This window comes from Eriocheir sinensis, chromosome 4 (genome assembly GCF_024679095.1).
Source record: "Eriocheir sinensis breed Jianghai 21 chromosome 4, ASM2467909v1, whole genome shotgun sequence".
Taxonomy (NCBI): domain Eukaryota; kingdom Metazoa; phylum Arthropoda; class Malacostraca; order Decapoda; family Varunidae; genus Eriocheir; species Eriocheir sinensis.
The window spans coordinates 12,397,222-12,423,056 of NC_066512.1; the positions used below are offsets into that span (position 1 = coordinate 12,397,222).

The 25,835-nt window shown below is 43.2% G+C and overlaps 1 protein-coding gene across 1 annotated transcript; it reads left to right on the forward strand.

The window, feature by feature from the left end:
* Positions 1-1,374: 1,374 nt before the first annotated feature.
* Positions 1,375-25,290, forward strand: LOC126982195 (uncharacterized). The gene is made up of 6 exons (XM_050834074.1): positions 1,375-1,907; positions 8,792-8,930; positions 21,984-22,099; positions 22,458-24,053; positions 24,208-24,360; positions 24,761-25,290. The coding sequence occupies exons 1-4, from the start codon at positions 1,783-1,785 to the stop codon at positions 22,576-22,578; spliced, it is 501 nt and encodes a 166-aa protein (XP_050690031.1). The 5' UTR covers positions 1,375-1,782; the 3' UTR covers positions 22,579-24,053; positions 24,208-24,360; positions 24,761-25,290.
* The last annotated feature ends 545 nt before the right edge of the window (positions 25,291-25,835 follow it).

Below are 25,835 nucleotides of genomic sequence, written 5' to 3' on the forward strand. Positions count from 1 at the left end.
GGAGATATTATTCGGGTCTTCAACTATCTGACGAAGTAATGTCGCTCGCCCCAAGTTCTTTTATCTACAAACCAACTCAAGAACTAGATATAACAGTCTTCTTATTCAGGTGAATTAAGTGATGCCATACAGACACTGGCAGGAGTTTATTCTTAAACCGAATCATCTGCCATTGGAACAACCTTCCTGCAGAAGTAGTATGTGCAAAAATCATCAACTATAAAAATCGAATCGACTGTTACTTTGTTGCGACATGAGTCAACTGAACGTACTATGGTGGACAACCTTGTAGTGAACCAATAGGCTCTCTGTTGTCTGTAAGTCCAGGTTTCCATGTAGCTACAAGGCCGTAATTTCTGGTGGGGTGGGTTGGGGAGGGGGGGGGTTATATAGCCCCCCCAATGTTGTTGTTTTTTTGTATCGGCCTCCAAATGCCTCTAAACGTATTAAAAAAAAAAAAAAAAACTTCCACCACCTGCGCCTGCTCGTTTTGCTCGCCACCCTTCTTCCCCACCTCATGAACCTCTGATGCCCTCTAGCCTCCCCCCCAAAAAATAGCTCTCTCAAAATTGTGTGTGTGTGTGTGTGCGCGCGCGCGCGCGTGCGTTCGTGCGTGCGTGCGCTCTATCATTCGCTCGTTTCATGCTTTGATTTGATTCGATTTAATTACACTTTATTATTTTATTCCAAATCATCTCACCATTGTGCTTTATAACGAAAAAAAAAAGAAAAGTTGAGGGCATGGTCAGAACCTTTTCTGAAACGTTTTGATGTGGTGTGAATCATATATTACGCGTGATGTATGTAATTATCCAATAACAGCAATGTGTATAAGCTATTGTGTTCTGTTAGGAATAATGTGTGTGTATGTGTGTGTGTGTGTGTGTGTGGACGCTGGCTATAGATGCGTTGCCATGGTAACTTGGGGACGCTCAATGTAATCCCATAGAGCAGTCAGGGAGGGTCAGGACAGTGTTATTCAAGTCTCTCAGAGGTAGACATCATCAAGCTCTCTTTCTCCATCTAACTGGATCCGTATTATATTATCCTCTCGTCTCCTATTCGTGACGGTCCCTAAATGTACCCTAGATGCATGGAATTCGTTGCAGTGGTCAGTTGTAGTGTGCTCGCTGGCAGAGCAAGCGAAAAGAACGAGTGGAAAAGTACGCTAAAGAGTGAAAGGTGTGGCTGGATATGTATTATATATCACAATAATGTGTGGGATTCATCGTGACTTGTTGGTCTGGATAATCCCTATCACTTGTCTCCTGTGCCAGAGTACTACAGCTATATGCGTTCATGATCTAGTTGGAATAATGAAGAAACTACTAACGTTGTGTTCAGAATAATACATAATGCTACAATGTGATATGATGATGTTAATGTAAAACGCAGTGGGTCTATCACAATAATTAATGTATTACTGTTCTGATCATGAATGGAATGTCTAGATATCATCAGAAGTTCAGAACTATGTATTGCCCTGGATTCAACCGGAATGAGGTAATATGACGTGACTTATGTATATAAATATAAACTATTTAATGGGTGAATTATTATGGTGTGGTCAGAATGATATACACCTTGAATGGAGCAAAAAAAGACGTGTTTTAATCTCATTTTTAGTAAGTCTATACGTAACAGGTACAAAGGAGATATATGAATACCCGTAACCATGAAAAGAGTTAAAAACTAACAGTGGAGTATACGAAAACTGTGGGAACGGCGTTAGAACAGCGATGAAAAAGTGTGGGCCAAGGTAACGCGAAGCGAATCGGAGTGATGACTGACCCGCAGACAGACTGGCTGGCGTGCGGGGCGCGCCGCACAAGGGCCCAGCGGGTGGCCGAGGTGGTTGCGGCACGGGAGGAGGAGCATCGCCAGCAGCTTAACCTCCGCCGGTGCAGGTAAGGAATAGAAGAGGTAGACAAAATCTAAAGAAAGACTGATTAGGGTAATTTCGAAACAATGCCAGAAAAAGCGATTGCCATGTATGGAGGAAGCAGCGCATCACGGAAGCGCCCAAACTGAATAAGAGAACGGGTCCAGCGTCTGTCAAATATACGATTGATAGTTAAGTAATTCCCGCGAGAACAGGAAGCATCATATCGCAAACGTACAAAAAAAACTTTGGGTATAGTGGTGCTGAATATTCTGCTTGCAAGACTGCCGTGCCAGAGTGATTACCCCCCCACCCCCCTCCGCATTTGCCTCATTATTCCTGGCAGCAAACTATATTAAAGTAATCCTGCCAAATAAACGAACCCGAATTTGAAAAAGAAACTTCCCTTTTATGAAAAAAAAAAAAAATCATAACCTCCTCCTCCGTAGTGCACTGGTTAGCATGCTCGCATTACAACCGAGAGGTCCAGGGTTTGGTTCCCGGGCGGAGAGGAGACGGATGAGCAGTCTCCTTTAATCTGTGCCCCCTGTTTATACCCACCAGTGAATGGATACCGGGTGGAATTCGGAGGCCGTCCCCCCTCCCGGGTGTATGTGGGTGTGATGTGAGCTTCCAACCAAACCCAGACACACGTCACCTGTGCTACAAGCTCATTCGGGAAAGCTACTGGCCGGCGACCCGAGTCCAGCACGTGATCAGACCATGGTGAACCACACACACACACACACACACACACACACACACACACACACACACACACAAGCACAAACACACACAAAAACACAAACACAAACAGGCACGCACGCGCGCGTTTTTTCTTTTTATATTTCTTTATTTGCTACTTCCCGGTGTGGTGTCATCTAGCTGTCATCCCTTATCGTAAGACATCCCATCCTGATTTTTGCATCATGGAACCCAATCTTCACTATCCCAGAGTAATTAAGTGAAGCATCTAAGTGTAAAAAATGTATCAAGGAGGATCTAAAAAGCGAGGCAAAGCGGAACAGGTCACAAAAAGAAGAAGAAGAGTAGTTGTTGATATCCTAGTTATATACATACATACGTCATCATTTGCTTTTATAATAATATAAATAAATTTAGGTGGGACAGATCCCGACAAGCAGTCGACAAAAAACACGGTACCGTGTCGAAATTCATGTAGGCTATGTATTTAGGATGGGATGTCCCACGATCCTGGGATGTCTATGACACCACACCGGTTTGATTTTACGATTTGTCAGAAGCAGCAAGTCCCTTCACCCATCTGTCCCTTCGCCTAACTTGAGTACATGGTCCCCCGAACTAGGTAGCCAAGAGCCTAGCACTATACTTTTCTCATCGAAAGCAACCTTTCGGTCGCGAGGCAGGCACCAAACGCACTGAGCTTGGTGATCTGAAAGCTCATGTGTTCTTGAGATACAGAAAAGTGTTGCTAGTGGAAAAGAAACTGAATATGTGGATCGGAAGAGTCAAAATCATGGAGGGTGAAGATATGGAAGGTAAGAAGATGAACAGTGACTTAAGGGCAAGAGTGCAAAGTCTAGAAGAAAGGGAAAAAAAAAACTAGTCCAGGAAAATGAGGAGCTGAAAGAGAAACGGGCAAAATATGAAAGAAATGGTGAAGGAAGGACTAGGAGTCGTAAGAAAGGAAAATGAAGACCTGAAAGAGATAATGGGCAAAGAAGAGAAAAAATTTAGGGAGGAAGTGCTGGGGGAGATAAAGACATGGAAAGTAGAACATGATAAAGCCAATGTAGACTTACAGGAAATAATTGAAAAGCAACTAAAAGAGGAAAAGGAAAATGTAGAAAAAGAGATGGTTAAGGTCATAAAAAAGAATATTCGGGATGAAAGAGAAAAACATAACATATAAACCATGAAGGGATAAGGAAGAACGTAAGTCAGTGAAAGACTTACTGAAAAACTTAAATGACGAGAAAATACAAAACCTTGAGGACGAGGTGGAAGAAATTGTTAGGATGGGCCCTTACATAGAAGGTAAAACAAGGCCAGTTAAATGAAGATTAAAATCACAATAGGTAACTGAGGAAATATTAAACAGAACAACTAAACTAAGGGAAATAGACGAATGTAAGGATATATATATATATATATATATATATATATATATATATATATATATATATATATATATATATATATATATATATATATATATATATATATATATATATATATATATATATATATATATATATATATATATATATATATATATATATATATATATATATATATATATATATATATATATATATATATATATATATATATATATATATATATATATATATATATATATATATATATATATATATATATATATATATATATATATATATATATATATATATATATATATATAAAGAAAAATAGAAATGAAGAAGAAAGGAAGAAATGGAATGAAATGCAAGCAGAAGCAAAAGAGAGAAACAATGTAAGATCAGAAGAGGAAAAAGAGGTATTTTTTCTGAAGAGTTATGGGAGACAGAATAAAGAAATGATATTAAGGGAAAAGCCGAAAGAGAACAGAACCTAGACAAGATTAAAACAAATAAGGGACTAATTAAGTGTGATATATACAAATGTAGACGGTATAATATCTAGAAAACCGGAACTACAAGACAACCTAAAGGAAAAAGAGCCCAAGATCGTATGCTTAACGGAAACAAAGCTGAATGAGGTCATTCAAATAGTGTTTGATAACAATTACAATGTATGGAGGAAGGATAGAAAGGGTAAAGGTGGTGGAGTAATGATAATGACGAGGAAGGAGGTATTAGTGAAATCAGTAGTATTTGGAGAAGGAAAGGCGGAAATAGTGAGTGTTAATCTGGAGAACAAAAACAGAGAAATGATGACGATAATAGCAACCAAGGAAGAATATGAGACCATGATTAAAGATACCATTCAGAGTTTGAGTAAGTTACTAAAAGCAAACAAAAGAGACTTGTTAGTTGGAGACTTCAACTGTAAGAAGGTAAATTGGGAAATTTCTGAAAGTGGAAGTAGTGAAACGGCATGTGTGGAAAGATTCTTAAGATTGACTATGGAGAATTTGAGGATGCAGTGGGTGACGGAAAACGCAAGATTCAGAAATGACGATGAACCGGCGAGACTGGACCTGGTGCTAACAAAGGGAATGCACTTGTTAAAGGAATTAAGGTATGGGTGCCCCCTGGGAAAGAGTGATCACGTGATAATAGAGATGGAAACAGAGGAGGAAGGCACTGAGGAGGACGAATCATTTAAAAGAAACAGGATAAACTATAGGAGGGCGGACATGGAAAAACTTCAGAAATACTATGGAGAGCTAGACTGGGTAAAGTTGAGGAGAAAAAGCAAGGTACAGGAAAAGTATGATATTTTTATGGAGGCGTATGAAACAGGAGTGATGAAATATGTACCATTATATAAACCCAAAGAAAAAGGAAAAAAGGATTGGTTTAATGCAAGATGTGCAGATGCAAAGGAAAAAAGAGACAAAGCGTGGAAGAGATTGAAAAGAAATAAGAATCAAAGGAATAAAGATTTTAAGATAGCAAGAAATTAATAAGTGAAAATAAGGAGAGAAGAAGAGAAAGGATATGAAAAGGATATTGTCGAAAAGTGCAAGGAAGAACCAAAATTGTTTTATAGATTCATAAATGGAAAAATCAAACCAAGGGAAACAATAGAAAGACTGAAAGATGGAAATAAGATAATCGAAGATCCTAAAGACATGACTGAGCTGCTAAACAAAAGGTTCCAGCAAGTTTTTACAAAAGAATCATAATTCAGTGAACCACAAGATGACAAAATAAATGTTTATATGGATGAAGGTATAGTAACTAAAGAGGAGATATATAAAATAATGGAGGAACTGGAAGAGAGGAAAGCAGTAGGACCGGATGGAGTCTCAGGTTTTATACTGAAAGAATGCAGAAATCAGCTGGTTGGAACGGTATATGATATCATAAAATGCTCAATATCAACTGGTAAATTACCATAGGAATGGTGGAGGGCTGAGGTGGTCCCTATATATAAAAGCGGAAAAAAGGAAGACCCCTGAACTACAGACCATGCAGTATCATTGACCAGTGTAGTTTGTAAAATATGCGAAAAAGTGATAAAGAAACAATGGACGAGATTTCTAGAAGAACATAATATGATTACAGAAAAACAGTATGGGTATAGAAAAGGGCGCTCATGTGTAACAAACTTACTGAGCTTTTATTCAAGAGTGACAGAAATAATACAGGAGAGGGACGGATGGGTAGATTGCGTGTACTTGGACCTGAAGAAGGCTTTTGATAAAGTTCCACAAACAAGACTACTATGGAAGCTGGAAAATAAAGGAGGATTGAAAGGGAAAATGAAGAACTGGATGGAAAGTTACTTTAGGGGAAGAGAGATGAGAACAGTGGTAAAGGACATGAAATCGGAATGGAGAATTGTAGATAGTGGAGTGCCTCAAGGATCGGTATTGGCACCAATACTTTTCCTAGTATATATAAATGATATGCCAGAGAAAGTAAGCAGTTATATGAGCCTGTTTGCAGACGATGTGAAACTGCTGTGACATAAAAAAACAATAAAGACTGAAATTCTGCAAGAGGACCTGAATAAGATTTGGGACTGCAGAGTATGAAATGGGAGATGGAATTCAATGTGAATAAATGTCATGTAATGGAAATGGGAAAGAGTGAAGGGAAACCAAAATGGACATATAGAATGGGAGATGGAGAAATATTAAAAAAAAGTTCAAGAGAGAGATCTGAGAGTGCCAAGAGTGACAATACAGGATAATCAACAGCCTGAGAGTTATGTTAATAGTGTTGTGCTGGAAGCTTCCCCCGGGGTCTATGGGCCTCTGGAAGGCTCCGGGAGGAGCGAGCAGGGGGGCGGGGAGCAAGGCCCCGCCCGCGCCCCGCGGGGCCGCCGCGGCCAGGCGCCAGGCGGGAAGTGTTGCCAATTCGCACTTATTTTTGCTACATGTTCATTCTTGTATGATCGAATATATACTGTAACGTTCTAGACTGTACTGTTCGGTATATATATAGGCGAAGAGGGCGAGAAGAGTCAGTCCCAGTCATAGTAAGCTACTAAGGATTTCAGAGGCTGTGCGGCCTCGTTTTTTGGGAATAATATCGTATCACACACCTTAATTTTGAAGGTGCTCGCCAACCGCCACAGGGTAAAGTCATCAGTGTCAGGCAAAGATACGAACACAACTACCAGAGGCTCCGCCACCTTGTTCCTCTTCCTCCATCTCCCGCCTCCTCCCTTCTCCTCATCTCTCTCTCTCTCTCTCTCTCTCTCTCTCTGGAAGATACATACATACTCGAGAATGATTTTTTTTCAATTAAGGCATGCTTGATGTGATACTGGGACTTTAATTTTGAGCATAGTGATACACATCTGGGCCGTGGACGTAATGACATGTGAGTAGGGTGAGGTGGTAAATGATGACTACCATGATTGATGGTAGAACGATTGCTCGCTTGTATTTGTTTCTCTCTCGTTTGTTTTTTGTTGTTATACCTTCGCAATTCTTCCCGTTACCATACTTTCAGCTCTTCCCTGACAATAAAATTAATAGCACCACTATAATTTGGCGATAAGAGCACCATTACTTTTATCAGTAGGTACATGCTATACAATAGCCCTACGAAAACGTACACCATAAACCACCAAACCACTACGCTACCAATAGTTACGGAGGTAATTAGGCTATGTAAGTAACACGTTACCCTACTCTCAACTTTATTTAAAGGATGCCTATCAGTATTAGAAAGAGTATATAACGCCACTACAATTAATGCATGCCTTTCATTCATTATAGTTACGAAGCTACATGAGAGAGAGAGAGAGAGAGAGAGAGAGAGAGAGAGAGAGAGAGAGAGAGAGAGAGAGAGAGAGAGAGAGAGAGAGAGAGAGAGAGATTGAGGGAGAAGGGAGGAGGCGGGAGATGGAGGGAAGAGGAACAAGGTGGGCGGAGCCTCTGGTAGTTGTGTTCGTATCTTTGCCTGACACTGATGACTTTACCCTCTTGGTATAGGGACAAGTGCCTTTATTCTCTACTTGTGGCGGTTGGCGATACCCTTCAAAATTAAGGCAGTGTGTGAAATACACTGTCGCAAAATCTCGTACCGATACGATTGTTCGTTACGATATTATTCCCAAAAAACGAGGCCGCACAGCCTCTGAAATCCTTAGTAGTGGTCAGTGAAGAGTCAGAGTGAATTGTACTACTAAGAAAGAATATTAAACTACAGAAGTTGTGCAAGGTGTTTACATATCTCCCTCCCACGGAGTCTCCTGACGGCGACACGGAACCCAAGTAACACGCCCGGCATAACAATAGGATATTCGGTGATAACGTATAGAATGGTTAGAAATATAGGATTAGCATTCCACTACACGGATAAGGAAAAAGATAATAACCACTATGATTAGACCAAAATTGGAATATGCGGAAACGGTGTGGTGTCCCCATAAGAAGAAACACATAAAAAAAACTAGAAAGAATACAAAGGATGTCAACGAAAATGGTTCCAGAATTGGAGGGACTGTCATATGAAGAAAGGTTTAAGGATATGTACTTGCCAACATTGGAACAAAGAAGAGAAAGGGGAGACCTAATACAAATATATAAGTTATTGATTAAAATGGAAGAGGTAGACAATGAGGAGTTACTACTAAGAGAAGGAAGAAACGTCAGCAATACACGAGGACACAGTAAAAAAAGGGTCTGATATGGATAGTAGGTAAATACAATTAGGTAAACACACACACACACACACACACACACACACACACACACACACACACAGTCCTCGCACTACATCTAACATTATACACCCAACGCTTCAAGCATATGTATAGCTCACCCCTTTCTCACTGTCCTCATTACCGCTGCCGTCTCTCTCCTTTCCTTTGTGGGCTGCGGGAGATGCTGGAGGAGGAGGAGGCCAGACATCGGAGGGAACTTCACCAACGCTTTGTCCAGATCTACGAACATCAGGTGAGAGATAGAAATAGAGATTGATAGACAGATATCGATAATTAGAGAGATAGATTTTAGATAAAGCGAAATAACAAATGAACAAAAAACAAAAAAGACTCGCAAGCAGTCATGTAAGATCCCGTCAAGACTCCCTTCTCCCGGTTCGATAAGTATAAGGTCTGCTTAACTCGAGCTGTTTCCAAAATGTTTGAACAACCATCTCATGGCACACGGCTCATATCAAAATGGAATTAACGCTTCTATTGCTGATCATATATCTTTCACCCTCTTTTTGGTCTTACTAAACCAATCCTTCGAATTAATCTTGTTCCGTCACTTACACTACCTTTACCACTACCGCTAGCATTTCTAGCACTTTTGTATACTACTACTACTAACACCACCAATACTACCACTACCATTTCTAGTACTTTTGTATACTACTACTACCACTACTACTACTACTACTACTACTACTACTACTACTTTTTTTTACAGCAAAGAAAACTGCTCAAGGGCAACAAAAAGAGTTAAAAAAAAAAAAAAGCCCGCTACTCGCCGCTCCCATAAAAGATAAAAGTAAAGAGTAGCCAAAAGAGTAGTCAATTTCGGGTGGAGAGGTGTCTTAATACACTCTTCTTGAAAGAGGTCAAGTCATAGGCAGGAGGAAATACAGATGAAGGAAGGCTGTTCCAGAATCTACCAGTGAAGGGGATGAAAGAATGGAGATGCTGGTTAACTCTTGCATAAGGGGTTTGGACAGCATAGGGATGAGCATGAGTAGAAAGTCGTGTGCGGCGGGGCCGCGGGTTGGGGGGAGGCTGCCGGAGGCATGCAGTTAGCAAGTTCAGAAGAACAGTCAGCATGAAAATATCAATAGAAGATAGAAAGAGAGGCAACATGGCGGCGGAATTTAAGAGGTAGAAGACTATCAGTAAGAGGAGAAGAGCAGATGAGACGAAAAGCCTTAGACTCCACTCTGTCCAGAAGAGCTGTGTGAGTGGAGCCTCCCCCCAACATGTGAGATGCATACTCCATACGAGGACGGACAAGGCCCCTATAAATGGAAAGCATCTGTGTGAGGGAGAAGAACTGACGGAGACGATACAAAACGCCCAACCTCGAGGAAGCTGATTTAGTGAGAGAGGAGGTGTGAATTTTCCAGTTGAAATTTTGAGCTAAGGATAGACCGAGGATATTTAGTGTTGAAGAAGGTGATAGCTGAGTGTTATCGATGAAAAGGGGATAAGTGTTTGGAAGATTGTGTAGAGTTGATAGGTGAAGAAATTGGGTTTTTGAAGCATTGAAGGACAGAAGGTTTCTTTTACCCCAATTAGAAATGAGAGCAAGGTCTGAGGTTAAGCGTTCTGCAGCCTCCAGTCTGGAGTCTTCTAATACCTGTTGAAAAGTTCTGTTGAAAGAAGTTGAATAATGCAGAGTGGAGTCGTCAGCGTGTGAATGGATAGGACAGTTTGTTATAGAAAGATCATTGATGAATAACAGGAAGAGAGTGGGTGATAGGACAGAGCCCAGTGGAACACCGCTGTTGATAGGTTTAGGGGAAGAGTCAGTTAAGAGAGCAAGAATTTCGCCAGTAGAACGCTCCTTGCGGAACCCATACTGGCGATCAGATAGAAGGTCAGAAGCGGAAAGGTGCTTTTCAATCTTTCGGTTAAGGAGTGATTCAAAAAATTTAGATAGACAGGAAAGCAAAGCTATAGGGCGGTAGTTTGAGGGGTTGGAGCGGTCACCCTTCTTAGGCACAGGCTGTATGAAGGCGTACTTCCAGCAGGAAGGAAAGGAAGATGTTCATAGGCAGAGACGAAAGAGTTTGAACTGGCAGGGTGTCAGAACGGAGGCACAGTTTTTAAGGACAATAGGAGGCACTCCATCAGGTCCATAAGCCTTCTGAGAGTTAGGGCCACTACTACTACTACTACTACTACTACTACTGTAAATATTCTAAAAGAAGGGTGAATGCTCTTTGTTATGAATAGTATAATTGTATATTTCCTCTACGGAACCAAAACAAATTTTGTTGCATTATCACTTTTGCTGGTGCTATGCTGGGGAGGTAAGGGTTCAGTGTGTATTCTACGCCTCCGATGGTATAAAGCTTTTAATGTGGTTGTGCGAGATTGAGTGGTTTTATAATTTCATTTGATCAAGCTTGGTTTTCGTACTGAACGGCGGAGGCATTGCACAGACCCCCTAGTCAGCTTTGGGTGAGAGGGGTGAGTGTGGGCAAACACTAGAATAATACCCAATACGGGTTAGTAATAGGTACGCAACAAATCTTACTAAACCCTTACAAAGTAATTTAAAGGTAAAGATTATTAGATGCATATTCTAGATTTTGGCTTACCTTTGATTTCATTGTTGCTGGAAGCTTGGTGCATGGATGCATATTGCGGTAATAAAAACGGAGACAATTTGATTTAATTGAATTCCCTTGGTTTGAAACTAGTCATGGTTGGTTAATCTAAGGGAGCACCACTCCAAACCAATATCCGTAGTAATTTAGCCCGCGAAAGAATTATTATTATAATGCATTTTCGTATACGTTTTACCTTGGGGAGGGGCCAGTGGACAAGCCTCGTTAATTATAAAGTTGGGTGGCTTCGATTTTAAGTCCATTGTTGTTGTTTCACGAAGACCTCTATAGAGGGGGTTGCACTGACGTCACACCGCTTCGCTTTTGTTTTAGGAAAAACAACTGTCAGCCATTTTGGGAGGCAAGAGCAATCAGCTGAGCCTCTGCCCCCTGATGATGGCTGGCCCGTGCCTCCTGTCTTCATGACACAATCTGAGTGAATATGCAAATAATCTGGACAGTGAGGCTAGGCTTCGTTATATAACTATCCATTAGGCTGCCAAATTATGATGGACATACAGTATATACATTTATTATTAAACTTTAAGATATACTTAATGATAAGAACAATTAATATATGACTAATTTAACCCCGGGCATCCCCGGGCGGTGTTTAGTAAGAACATAGGAACGTAAGGGGTTCGCAAAAAGCCTACTGACTTTTACTTGGCAGCCCTGTCTACCTACCGCGAGTGGCAGTGTAGCACCTATTATTAACATTAATAGATGGGCCACTAAAGCACACAGTAACAGATGGACACTAACACCCACACACCCACACAGTAATAGATACACTAACACCCACACCCACACAGTAATAGATGGGCCACTAACACACCCACCCACACAGTAATAGATGGGCCACTAACACCCACACCCACACAGTAAGAGATGGACACTAACACCCACACCCACACAGTAATAGATGGGCCACTAACACACCCACCCACACAGTAATAGATGGGCCACTAACACACCCACCCACACAGTAGGAGATGGACACTAACACACACACTCACACAGTAATAGATGGACAGTAACATACACACCCACACATTAATAGATGGACACTAACACACCCACCCACACTGTAACAGATGGACACTAACACCCACACCCACACAGTAATAGATGGACACTAACACCCACACTGTAACAGATGGACACTAACACCCACACCCACACAGTAACAGATGGACACTAACACACCCACCCACACAGTAACAGATGGACACTAACACCCACACCCACACAGTAATAGATGGACACTAACACACCCACACAGTAACAGATGGACACTAACACCCACACCCACACAGTAACAGATGGACACCACACCCACATCACACAGTAATAGATGGACACTAACACACCCACCCACACAGTAATAGATGGACACTAACACACACACACACACACAGTACCAGATGGACACTAACACCCACACAGTAATAGATGGACACTAACACACCCACCCACACAGTAACAGATGGACACTAACACCCACACCCACACAGTAATAGATGGACACTAACACACCCACCCACACAGTAACAGATGAACACTAACACACCCACACAGTAATAGATGAACACTAACACACCCACACAGTAACAGATGAACACTAACACACCCACACAGTAACAGATGAACACTAACACACCCACACCCACACAGTAACAGATGGACACTAACACACCCACACAGTGATAGATGGACACTAACACACCCACACACACAGTAACAGATGGACACTAACACTCACACCCACACAGTAATAGATGGACACTAACACACCCACACAGTAACAGATGGACACTAACACCCACACCCACACAGTAATAGATGGACACTAACACACACACACAGTAACAGATGGACACTAACACCCACACCCACACAGTAATAGATGGACACTAACACACAACCCCACACAGTAACAGATGGACACTAACACACACACTCACACAGTAACAGATGGACACTAACACCCACACCCACACAGTAATAGATGGACACTAACACACCCACACAGTAACAGATGGACACTAACACACCCACCCACACAGTAACAGATGGACACTAACACCCACACCCACACAGTAATAGATGGACACTAACACACACACCCACACAGTAATAGATGGACACTAACACACCCACACAGTAACAGATGGACACTAACACCCACACCCACACAGTAATAGATGGACACTAACACACTCACACAGTAATAGATGGACACTAACACACCCATCCACACAGTAACAGATGGACACTAACACCCACACCCACACAGTAATAGATGGACACTAACACACCCATCCTCACAGTAACAGATGGACACTAACACCCACACCCACACAGTAATAGATGGACACTAACACACCCATCCACACAGTAACAGATGGACACTAACACACTCACACAGTAATAGATGGGCCACTAACACCCACACCCACACAGTATAGATGGGCCACTAACACACCCACCCACACAGTAATAGATGGGCCACTAACACCCACACCCACACAGTAATAGATGGGCTACTAACACACCCACCCACACAGTAATAGATGGGCTACTAACACACCCACCCACACAGTAATAGATGGACACTAACACACGCACCAACACAGTAATAGATGGGCCACTAACACAAACACCAACACAGTAACATGGCGGGGAAAAGCTGAGGAGTTCTATTGCGGTAAATATGTGCCTCCCAAAATGGCGGGCCTTTGCGGGGCAGCCGAGAAGTGATCAGCTGATCGCTGATGATGACGTCACGTGCAACCCCTCTATAGACAGACTGAGCCTGAGCACTACACCATAGAAACTAAAGTCTTCCAAATATATATGTCGAGGCCGGTCTGGCGTAGGCTCCAGCGGGTCCTTTCCACCCCTCTGCTCTGCCACACAGTCCCAACACCTATCTCTTTCTCTCATATGTAAGCTATAGGTAACATATGAGAGGAAAAAATAGGTGTTGGAACTCTATGGCAGAGCAGAGGGGAGAAATAGACCCACGAGAGCCAACGCCAAAACGGACTCGACAATTTGGTTTCACTATAGTTCTTAAGTCAGTAATATCCAGAACGCGCAAAGATCATTACGATTTCAGACATATAACGGTCTTTACGAGTTCTACGTTATTTTCTTCTCTATTGTTGTGCTGGAAGCTTCCCCCGGGGTCTATGGGCCTCTGGAAGACTCCGGAAGGAGCGAGCAGGGGGCAGGGAGCAAGGCTCCGCCCGCGCCCCGCGGGGCACGGTCAGGCGCCAGGCGGGAAGTGTTGCCAACTCGCCCAGATTTTTGCTACATGTTCATTCTTGTATGACCGAACATACTGTAACGGCGAGAGGAGTCAGTCACAGTCATAGTAAGTCATAGTCAGCTAGTAGTCAGGGAAGAGTCAGAGTGAATTGTACTAAGGAGGAATATTAAATTACAGGAGTTGTGCAAGGTGTTTTACATAATCTCCCTCCCACTGAGTCTCCTGACGGCGACACGGAACCAAAGTAACACGTTCCGCATAACACTATTTAAAAATAAATAATGGCGCAAGTATTTGTATTTTATAATTATAAAGGACTACATTCATGAAGTATTAGCTACTGCGCGAGTGTGTATCGCGCTGCTTACACGTAGGTAGCTTTCTGTATCTCAGTCTTCCTCGGGCCGCCATGATGGGCGGTGGGATCGACACTTAAAGTCTTCTTTAGTCTCCTCAAATTATCATTTTACTTCACCTCTCGGTAAGTGTTAACTGACTATTTAGCCTCTTTATTGGTATCCCTCATGAGGCACCTCGCGCCACATTGCGCTGTCAAATAACTCAAAACCGAGTCCTTGTCACCTTTCAATACCACCATATTCGAACAGTGACACGGGCGTGTCACATGGGATGCGCTCGCAGCCTCGTGGGCGCATCAAACTGTGACTGACAAGTTGGGCAGATAGAGCTACCCTCCTTAGTACTGGGGGGGGGAGGGGGGTCGAGGGGGGGGCAAAGCCCCCCCCCGTTAGCAATTAGGTAAATAAAGTTTGGTTGCAGTAATTTAAATATTCGACATGCGGTGTGGGCCGTCGAAAATTACGCAGGTACGCAACGCGGGACGGAGTGGGGCGGCGGTGGCCACTACGCTGGCCATCTAATGACACGCCCACCACTCGTCAACAGACCGGCTACGGCGGCTTCTAGGTTAGGCTGGAATAGATTACAAGAGTATGCGTTAGGGACTTTCCTTACTTTCGTGACTAGGGAGTTTTCCCTATTTTAGGGATTTTTTCGGGAGATTTTGGAAGCCTATTTTTCAGTAATTTTGCCTTCCCCCTCCAAAAAAAAAAAAAACCCGGTTCCCCAACAGGTCCCCAGGCTTGTTTTGGAGTTTAGGGGGCTGGAATGGTGGTGGGGGTGGAGTGGTAATTCTTAAGATTTACCACGGTTTCTTCTTATACGACGTTATACTCTGGTGTGTGTGTGTGTGTGTGTGTGTGTGTGTGTGTGTGTGTGTGTGTCCTTTTCAAACGCACTCGTTAAAGCCCCGTCCAGACGAGGGGCAGTTGCCCGCTGTGCAAACACTGTTACCAGATATCATACTGCTTCAACTGTTTTGATGGTGGGAGCGAAGATGACGTCAGAAGCGGGAAAACTACGGGCACATCAAATCATCCAAGTGCCCTTGCCCGTGGGCGAGGCAATGCCTGCAGGTTTGATGGTTGGTATAAAGAGAGCATGTTGCCAGACACACGAAGTTACCCTGCGGAACTCCCTTGCAGTCAGTTTCTGGTTTCCACTAAACACTTGATGGGATAACATGTCTGTCCCGTGTGGCAAAGAACAGGTGTGGTCAAGGGAAGCCACCGTGCAATTAATTGACCTATATAGACAGCATCCTTGCTGTAGCCCATGCTGTGCTACTCTGTCCGGTTGTGCTATCGGCCGCTGCCTGCCCCGGAGTGCCCGGTCTGCTATGTGCCCCTGGTAGTGCCAAAAACCCTCCACCAACTGTTCGACCTGGTAACCCTGCTACACAAGCGAGGATTTATTATACGATCAACGGGCAGTGCCCGGTGGGCAACTGCCCCTCGTGTGGACACAAGTTTGCCCGCCAATCTTTGCCCGGTGAACGGAGTAGAGACTGTGGCACACAACAACACAGGACTACATTTTCTTCACTGAATTGTAGCAGCCACTTTTTGTTCCATTTCTGTAGTTTGGTGATGTTTTCTTGTAGGAAATCCGCAGTTAAGGGGTTAAGTTACATGCATTAATCATGACTAATATATGACGCTTTTTTTCATCCCCGCTGCTATATTGCTAGAGATCATCCCAGCACATTGTTCATTACTTGTGGAAAAGATACCATCAGCTGCTCCGGCAACAACCACTGCTTCAACATCTGCTGGCCCTATGACACCAGCCACTGCTTCATCATCTGCTGGCCCAATGACACCTGCCACTGCTTCATCATCTACTGGCCCAATGACACCTGCCACTGCAAGGGATGACAATGAAGCTGCTCCACCACAGTCACCACCTACTTCATCGGAGTTAAGAGATGCCTTTCATAGGGCAGCAGTACAATTTTTTTAATGCTGGGGCTGAATATTACTGCCTCAAGGCTATGATTTTGTCACTTTTTTTTATTACTGAGGTTAGGGTGGAAGGGGTGAAAAAAAATCTCTGCTGTTTTTCGACAGAAATGGTTAGCAAATTCATTCAAAGCACAAAATTTACCAGAAAAAAAATTGTGTGCCATTGTGAGTGGGTTCACTTGAGACTGGGCTCCAATACGCCTCTGTGGTCTAGTGATCAGCATGCCTGGCTTCTACGCAGGCCCAGGTTCGAATCCCTGCTCGGGCAGTCGGCGTGCAGCTCACCCAGCTGATCATCCTCCCTCTCCGGCTGGTCGATAAATGGCTACCTGGGGAAACCTGGGGAAACTGTAGTAACCCGGATGTCACACTGGCCCTGTGTCCCGGGGTAATGGGCTCCCTCCCACCACAGGCTCAAGGGCCAATGTTACGGAGATGAGCACCGAGGCCACGCGCTGCTACAGGGTATGCCCCAACTTTACCTTTACCGTTATTGGCTCGACTGACAGAGACATGGCTTTGTATGTCGAAGGTCACTGGTTCAATCCCCACAACCAGCACTCTCTAAATTGGATTTTTCTGAGTTTCCTAGAGCCTAGATTAATTTCTCGGTGTTTAATGACCAGATTTGCACTCACAATCAAAGATGTAGTATACCTATATGGTAGCATTGAGTAGTCTTAGGTCACTTGGTAAAGTGTTCACCTAAGTCCGACCCAAGCTGACAACATAAACCTAAGCGTGTTTGCAAGCTGAGTGCTTAGAATATTGGCATAATAATAAAAGATGCTGAAAACTGGATTCCACTATTTTATTGAATATATGAGTAATTATATACTGAATTTGTAATGGAGCCAATATAGAAAAGCTATGTTTTTCAGTGGTCATACCATGATCTCACGAAAATAAATAGGTTGGCATATATAATTAATTACTACGTATTTTGGTATGATGACCATTGCACGTTAATACCATAGCTTTGGTAGCATTGAGTAATCTTAGGTCACTTGGTAAAGTGTTCACCTTAGTCCGACCCAAGCTGACAACATAAACCTTAGCGTGTTTGCAAGCTGAGTGCTAATTGGTATAATAATAAAAGATGCTGAAAACTGGATTCCAATACTTTATTGAATATATGAGTAATTATATACTGAATTTGTAATGGAGCCAAGATAAAAAAGCTATGTTTTTCAGTGGTCATACCATGATCTCATGAAAATAAATAGGTTGACATATATAATTAATTACTACGTATTTTGTTATGACGACTATTGCACATTAATACCATAGCTTTGAATCCAATGATGAATATCTTCAAGCAAGACACAAATAGCAACAGATTGGTCACCAATTCACTCAGTAAACACAATACTCCAGAAAAGTATACACTGAATTCACAATAAAGTTGTTTTTCCACTTGGAACTTTGTAAACAGAAACCAAGTAACCTCGTTTTACTTCACACATAAGTCATGATGTACGCGATGTGGTCACCTCGACCTTTCGTTCCTCCTCCCTCACACTCGCAGACGTCACTAACAAGCTTTCTTACCACCATTATCTCCATACGAATGACCGGCAGGAGTAATTTGTTTTTCTAACTTGATTTTAAAGCAACAATAATTATAAATCATATTTTAAATTACATTTTAATGCAATTTTAATGTCATCTTTTTCATTTGCATGTGTGTACCTTTCTGCTACAAATAAAAGTTTTTTTTCCCATGTTTCGTTTTCCTTAACTCAAATATTTCACATTTTAATCAATAACAAAGGCATCAAACACTAATTGTATGTTCAAGCTATGTAAGCTCTTTTTTTCTGTTCACATAAATTACTTCGTTTTCCTTTGGTGCCATTATTTGCACATGGTTGCAGTCTATCACTCCCACAACACCGGCAAGTTGGTTGCCCTTCACGGATCTCCACCCTATCAAGGGGAGACTGGATAAATCTCCCGTCTACCTACGGGGCACTGAGGGCGGCCAGAGTTTCCGCAATCACCCTGCTTACACTACTCTGGCTTACCCCAAACTCATCACTTGAACACTGCAGCATTTTTCCTGTAGCCAAGTATCTTTAAGTCAAAATCACTTTCAACCCCGGGGTGAGGGAATGCTCCCTTTGAACTGGATCTTGTAGCTCTCTTCTCACCAAATCAGTCACATATTCCATTCCTGCACGGTCTAATATGTATCTCTTGACAAGTTCACCATCGTTATACAGTTCCAAAGAGTCCTTTCGGACTCTAAATTGCGGAGGTGGGCTGGGCGAGGAGCTCCGGTGGCCATTTTGATATGGGTCTGGGTCTGGGATTTACTATTAACTTTCCTATTGAGTGTTTAGAAGTCCTCGCCAGCACTCCCAAGTTAATATCGATGTTAATAGTAGGTATTAGGCTAATAGTTGGTGAGGATACACTTTGAGAGTGAAGTTAATACTAAAGTCGAAAGTTAATACCAAGTTTAGTATTAATAGTTGACGAGGATACGGGCCCATCACTGTATGTTGCCAGATCTGTTTCCTTCGTTTCTGTGCTTATGACGTCATCCCACTGCTTAGTATGATATGGTAACAGTGTTTGCACGGCGGGCAACTGCCCCTCGTCTGGAAGGGCCTTTAATCCGCCACGCTCTGCCTCACCCGTCACATCTTCACCTCGTCTTTGTTTCCAGTCGTTACGACCCCGGCAAGGCCCCGCAGACCCAGTGCCCGCAGACCCATGTGATCACAGGCTCGCGCGGCAACACACGACTCAAAGGAAATTACCTCCTTTTCATGCGACGCAAGAAGCAGGCGGAAGCAGTGGCCTTGTTTACGGCTGCTGGACGATATCAACCTCTTCCTCCTGATCTTGCTGCTCCCGCTGCCACTAAACACAGCCATGCGGTTCTGGGAATCGAGCGTTTTAATGAAGCCTCACAAGCCACGAGTAATGAATCAAGCCATGAGACACTATGACACAGTTTCGCGAAGCCTCGAGCTGCGTCGCTGGGAGCGGTGCTTCACCTCCTATGGCGGAGGTCCGGACCCTGCCCATAACTATTGCCAAGAAGCACCAATAATTAACCAATTAAACGATAGCCATATATGAAGGCAGTTATTTGGGTGATGAAAAATGTGTTTGGGTCGGAAATCGGCAAACATAAGAGGCAGAGTACGACAACCTGGCAACGTTGTCCACGATTCAGCTGACGATTGTTGGAAAACGCGGTTGCCGCTTCCTCTATGTGAAAAGCGTATAGCTTGAGAAATTGAATATTTCGCAGTTCTACTTCCACTTATGAATAAACAAAATGTAATTCTTATTCTGATAACATAATTCTCGCTCATACGTTTCACTTTATAAAACATTCTTTACGCTGTCAATAAACGTGACACCCTGCAGGTAAACATCACCCTATTTCTTCACTTCTACGCTAATTTAAGTCTTATAAACGTGTTTGTATCTATAAATTTTTCCTCATATTCGGGTCGAGGTGGACTGAAATTCACGTATTATACGCCAATGAGAATATATTAGCACTTCATTATGCATAAATGACGATATAATCCCTAATTATATCCCTAATTATGTCCCAAGGGAAAGGTCCAAGCAAGGGAGGTCTGGAGGCACCTTGGAAATTTTAAGTTTTACTTCGAGGAAAATGTTGCGTGACGGGAATATGGCCCTGAGATACCAGATATCACCAAAATATTAACGGAGTGATTTGAGTGCCACTTCTTTTACATTCACAAATTATAAAACAATGTTCATATGATATACGTAACAGCGGTGGGCAGAAGTATTCCCCCATGTCAAAGACAAAAACGTCAACCATCAACGCATGTCAGATATAATATAGTTCATTATGTGCCATCCTTCACTTCAAATTGCAACGCTAAAAGCATTGCCAAAAGCATTCTAATACAATGAAAGCAACCATGCCTGTCCTGTTTTTCCAACATGTGTAATATATACTGTTATGCCGGACGTGTTACTTGCATGGGTTCCGTGTCGCCGTCAGGAGACTCCGTGGGAGAAAGATATGTGAAACACCTTGCACAGCTTCTGTAGTTTAATATATTCCTCCTTAGTACAATTCACTCTGACTCTTCACTGACTAATAGCTGACTATGACTTACTCTGACTGTGTCTGGCTCCTCTCGCCCTCTTCTCATATATATATATATATATATATATATATATATATATATAGATATATATATATATATATATATATATATATACTATATATATATATATATATATATATATATATATATATATATATATATATATATATATATATATATATATATATATATATATATATATATATACCGAACAGTACAGTCTAGAACGTTACAGTATATTCGATCATACAAGAATGAACATGTAGCAAAAATCTGGGGGAGTTGGCAACACTTCCCGCCTGGCGCCTGACCGTGCCCCGCGGGGCGCGGGCAAGGCCTTGCTCCCCGCCCCTTTGCTCGCTCCTCCCGGAGTCTTCCAGAGGCCCATAGACACCGGGGAAAGCTTCCAGCACAACAAAACGATGCTCCTATAGCGAATATAACAATAACGCAAGGTGTTTATTATATTGTCTCCTAAATGGACGAAATTTTAACTATTCACTTGTGCGTGAAGTGTTAAAGCAATCACCCAAACACGACAATATTATAGTGCTACATACAACACAGATCAATTCACTTCGACTAAGACTCCACCCGTGTGTTTCATGAAGCATTACTGTGCCAGCTCAAATTCTGCTTCATTTACGAGTCCCGCTCACTTGGTTCAGGCAAGTGAAACCACACCCAACACACGCAGTGAAACCAACATGAGTAGCCTGTTATCAATGGCTTCGTACTTGGTGTTAGCTTATATCGTGATGAATGTTTTACGATACTTATTTGAGTGTGTGTACATAATCAAAAGGGGCATCGATCAAATTATTCTCCCTGTACCCACAGATCACCTATTCATCCTTCCTTGCAGTTCTACCTTTCCTGAAAATAGTAGCCTACCTTTGACGTCATGACACACACACACACACACACACACACAGACTCTAAACTTCTGTCCATTTCAGTCAGTAATGTCTTCGTATACAGCGTGTGGCGAGGATGGAGGCGGCAGAGAGGGAGAAGAATACGCAGGAGGAGGAACGGAGAAGACAGGTGAGGCTGGCGGATGAGCAGCGCAGGAGGGAGCACTGCCATGTTTACAGGTGAGAGGAACATACCTTTCTTTTACTTGAAGGAGATGTCAGGAGAGTAAAAAAATCTGTTGATAATTTATGTATTTGATGAGTTTTTACGTGGTCTCCCTTTAAATAATTCCTTTTCCTCACGAGATTATTTTTTTCCTCTGTGTGTGTGTGTGTGTGTGTGTGTGTGTGTGTGTGTGTGTGTGTGTGTGTGAACGTTTAAGTTTACGTACTGTAATCATAAGAGGGGAGAGTTATGATCGGATACAGAGTGTTATGTATAGAAAAACTAGGTTCATATTCATACAGATCTTTCTTCTACCACTTCACACCTCACTTACCGTCTTCTCCTATTCCTCCTGCTGCCACCCTACTTCAGAGAGGAGTACTCGAGGCAGCTCCAGCAGTACCTCAACGAAACTCGGCCCTTGGAGATACAGCTGAGGAACCACTTGAGGGAGAGGTACGGACCACCGCCCCCGCCTGGCCACAGACTCTAACCCACCACCATTAACTGCAAGGAGTCTGGAGTCTTTGATTTACTCCACCCCCTGTAAGAAGAACCCTACGGTGGTGTAACTTTTTTTTTTTGGGGGGGGGGTGAGGCAAGGGGAGGTGTGTCCTCCACCTAGGAACAAAATAAAATACATGACCAATCATTGGCTTCTTTATTACTTTAAAAACCAGTTTAAGAAACAATGAGTTGCCACTTTCTTTTAATATACACACATAATTTATTCACACGAAAAAAAGGAAAAATTTTTCTGCTTCAAGGTGTGGATGGTAACATGCTTTGGAGCATTATACATGAGGTGATGCATTGATGAGTATGATAACATTAAGCCTCTATCTGAGAGTCTTGTTGGTGAAATGATTCATAACTTTGATGCAGATCAACAGAAGGCGCCAAAATGTAACACATACATTGGGAATAACATACAAAACAATAGTCGTTTGCCACCTTTCCTGAAGCGCTGCTGAGCCCCTGCATGTAGACTGTCGGCGAGCAGGCGCGCATGCATTCAATAAACAATAATGATTTGAAAAGAACACATGGGAAACAAATCTATTAATTCAAACGTAGTCAACCACTCTTAGCACTCGGTTAGGTGTTCCCTCCGTCAAAAGCATAAACAAAGGCTTCTCGATGTTTTTGTGGATCGTATGAGACATGAGAACATTGGATATCCCATTCATAAAAAAACACCACGTAGCTCTCTTTACGTTATACCACAAGAAGCGTCACAAAAAATATTTATTTCCATAGCGTATTCCCCAAATTTGGCATATTCTAGTTACCAACAGAGGAGAAAGTTATTCAAATGGGTGGGGATTGTCGTATGTGTCCATTACGCTACGTTCTGGTCGGGGAACTGGTTTTGTAAAGCCTCCGCCTTATGCTTATTGCGGAAGAGACAACTTGGAGGCCACCAAGCTCGCCGCCAGCTTGCCGAGGCTGCATAATGGCAGCAGTAACGAATGGCAAACACAGTGGTTGTGTAAGCAGGACTACATCCATTTCGACTTATCTTGTTACATCATTAACTAACACTATTGTTTCATGGCTTAGGCATTTTGATCATTACATGCAGACAACTTGAAAAAACTCAGGTCATCAGCGACGCCATAAGGAAGGTGGCGGGGATAATGAGACTAGTTGACTGGCGGAGAATATAAAATGACTAAAACCAGTGACTAACATGACTGAATCAATGATTAACCTAACTAACACCCCAGCTCGCCTGCACTGTGATGGAGACGACTCGCTACACAGACGTCCTCCACTAACCTAACCAAGGTTCCCCAAGAGTTAGGTTAACCGATACGCAGCATAGGGTACCGATCGGGGGTGGGGGTGGGGGGGGGGGGTGCGTAACGTCAAAATGACGAAGCCCGCGCCCCGGATGAAGCTCCCCCCGGCCGAGGCCGGGGGCGGAGCTTGAGGCTGAGGAGGCAGGAGTAGAGGGGAGGGAGGGTGGTGAACAGAGGTGACGACATGAAATATATAATGGCAGAGCTTGAGGCTGAGGAGGGAAGAGTAGAGGGGAGGGAGGGGGTGAAGAGGTGATGACATGAAATATATAATGGCAGAGCTTGAGGCTGAGGAGGGAAGAGTAGAGGGGAGGGAGGGGGTGAAGAGAGGTGACGACATGAAATATATAATGGCAGAGCTTGAGGCTGAGGAGGCAAGAGTAGAGGGGAGGGAGGGGGTGAAGAGAGGTGACGACATGAAATATATAATGGCAGAGCTTGAGGCTGAGGAGGCAGGAGTAGAGGGGAAGGTGGGGGGTGAAGAGAGGGCACGGCATGAAATATATAATGGCAGAGCTTGAGGCTGAGGAGGCAAGAGTAGAGGGGAGGGAGGGGGTGAAGAGAGGGCACGGCATGAAATATATAATGGCAGAGCTTGAGGCTGAGGAGGCAAGAGTAGAGGGGAAGGTGGGGGGTGAAGAGAGGGCACGGCATGAAATATATAATGGCAGAGCTTGAGGCTGAGGAGGCAGGAGTAGAGGGGAGGGAGGGGGGGGGTGAAGAGAGGGCACGGCATGAAATATATAATGGCAGAGCTTGAGGCTGAGGAGGCAGGAGTAGAGGGGAGGGAGGGGGGGGGTGAAGAGAGGGCACGGCATGAAATATATAATGGCAGAGCTTGAGGCTGAGGAGGCAAGAGTAGAGGGGAAGGTGGGGGGTGAAGAGAGGGCACGGCATGAGCTCACGGGCTGAGATGAAAAAAATATCATCTAACATTCTAGTCTTATGTATGTTTTAAGTACATTAGTTTATTTCGTAACTCAGTTTTGAACGTGCGACAGAATAATAATAAAAAAAAAAAGGTTGAAAGGAGGGTGGGATTAGAGTGTGGAGGCGCTAGCATGGTGCTGTGCTTGCTCGCGGGCCCAGGCGCGGCCCGCCAGATCTTGCGCGCGCCTGACTGAGCCGTGCCGAGCCCGGTGTGGTCATGAGACGTCCGGCTATAATAAGACATCCTATCCTGATCTGCGCATGTGCAGAAACCAATGTTTACAAACAAAGAGTATTGATATCGTCGTTTGTCCCAGGCAAGATGGCGGCAAGACACCATGGCAGCTTTTTTGACATACAAGGGGTGTAGGTTGTCTCATTTATCACATTTACTGACATACAAGGGGTGTAGGTTACCTCATTTATCACATTTACTGACATACAAGGGGTGTAGGTTACCTCATTTATCACATTTACTGATATACAAGGGGTGTAGGTTACCTCATTTATCACGTTTACTGACATACAAGGGGTGTAGGTTGTCTCATTTATCACATTTACTGACATACAAGGGGCGTAGGTTGTCTCATTTATTACATTTACTGACATACTAGGGGTGTAGGTTACATCACATTTACTGACATATAAAGGGTGTAGGTCATCTAATTTATCACTTTAAAAAAGATAAAGAATAAACTTAGGTGGGACGTTTCATGATAGGCAGTCAACAAAAGACACGGTACCGTGTCATAGCTCATCCACCCTCTGTTTGTAAACAAAGCCCACACATGCGCAGATCAGGATGGGATGTCTTATTATAGCGGCTGTCTCATGACACCACACCGGAACCCTGAGTCCTCGGACGCGATGCGCTGTGGGTTGACACCGGATCGGTTAACCTAATTCTTGAGGAACCTTGAACCTACCACGGCCTGCCCGCCAAGACGCCGTGACCCTTGCCGTGCAGGACGTGCTTGGATCCAGGCTGCCAGGTGTTGTCAGGTCAGGTATTTAT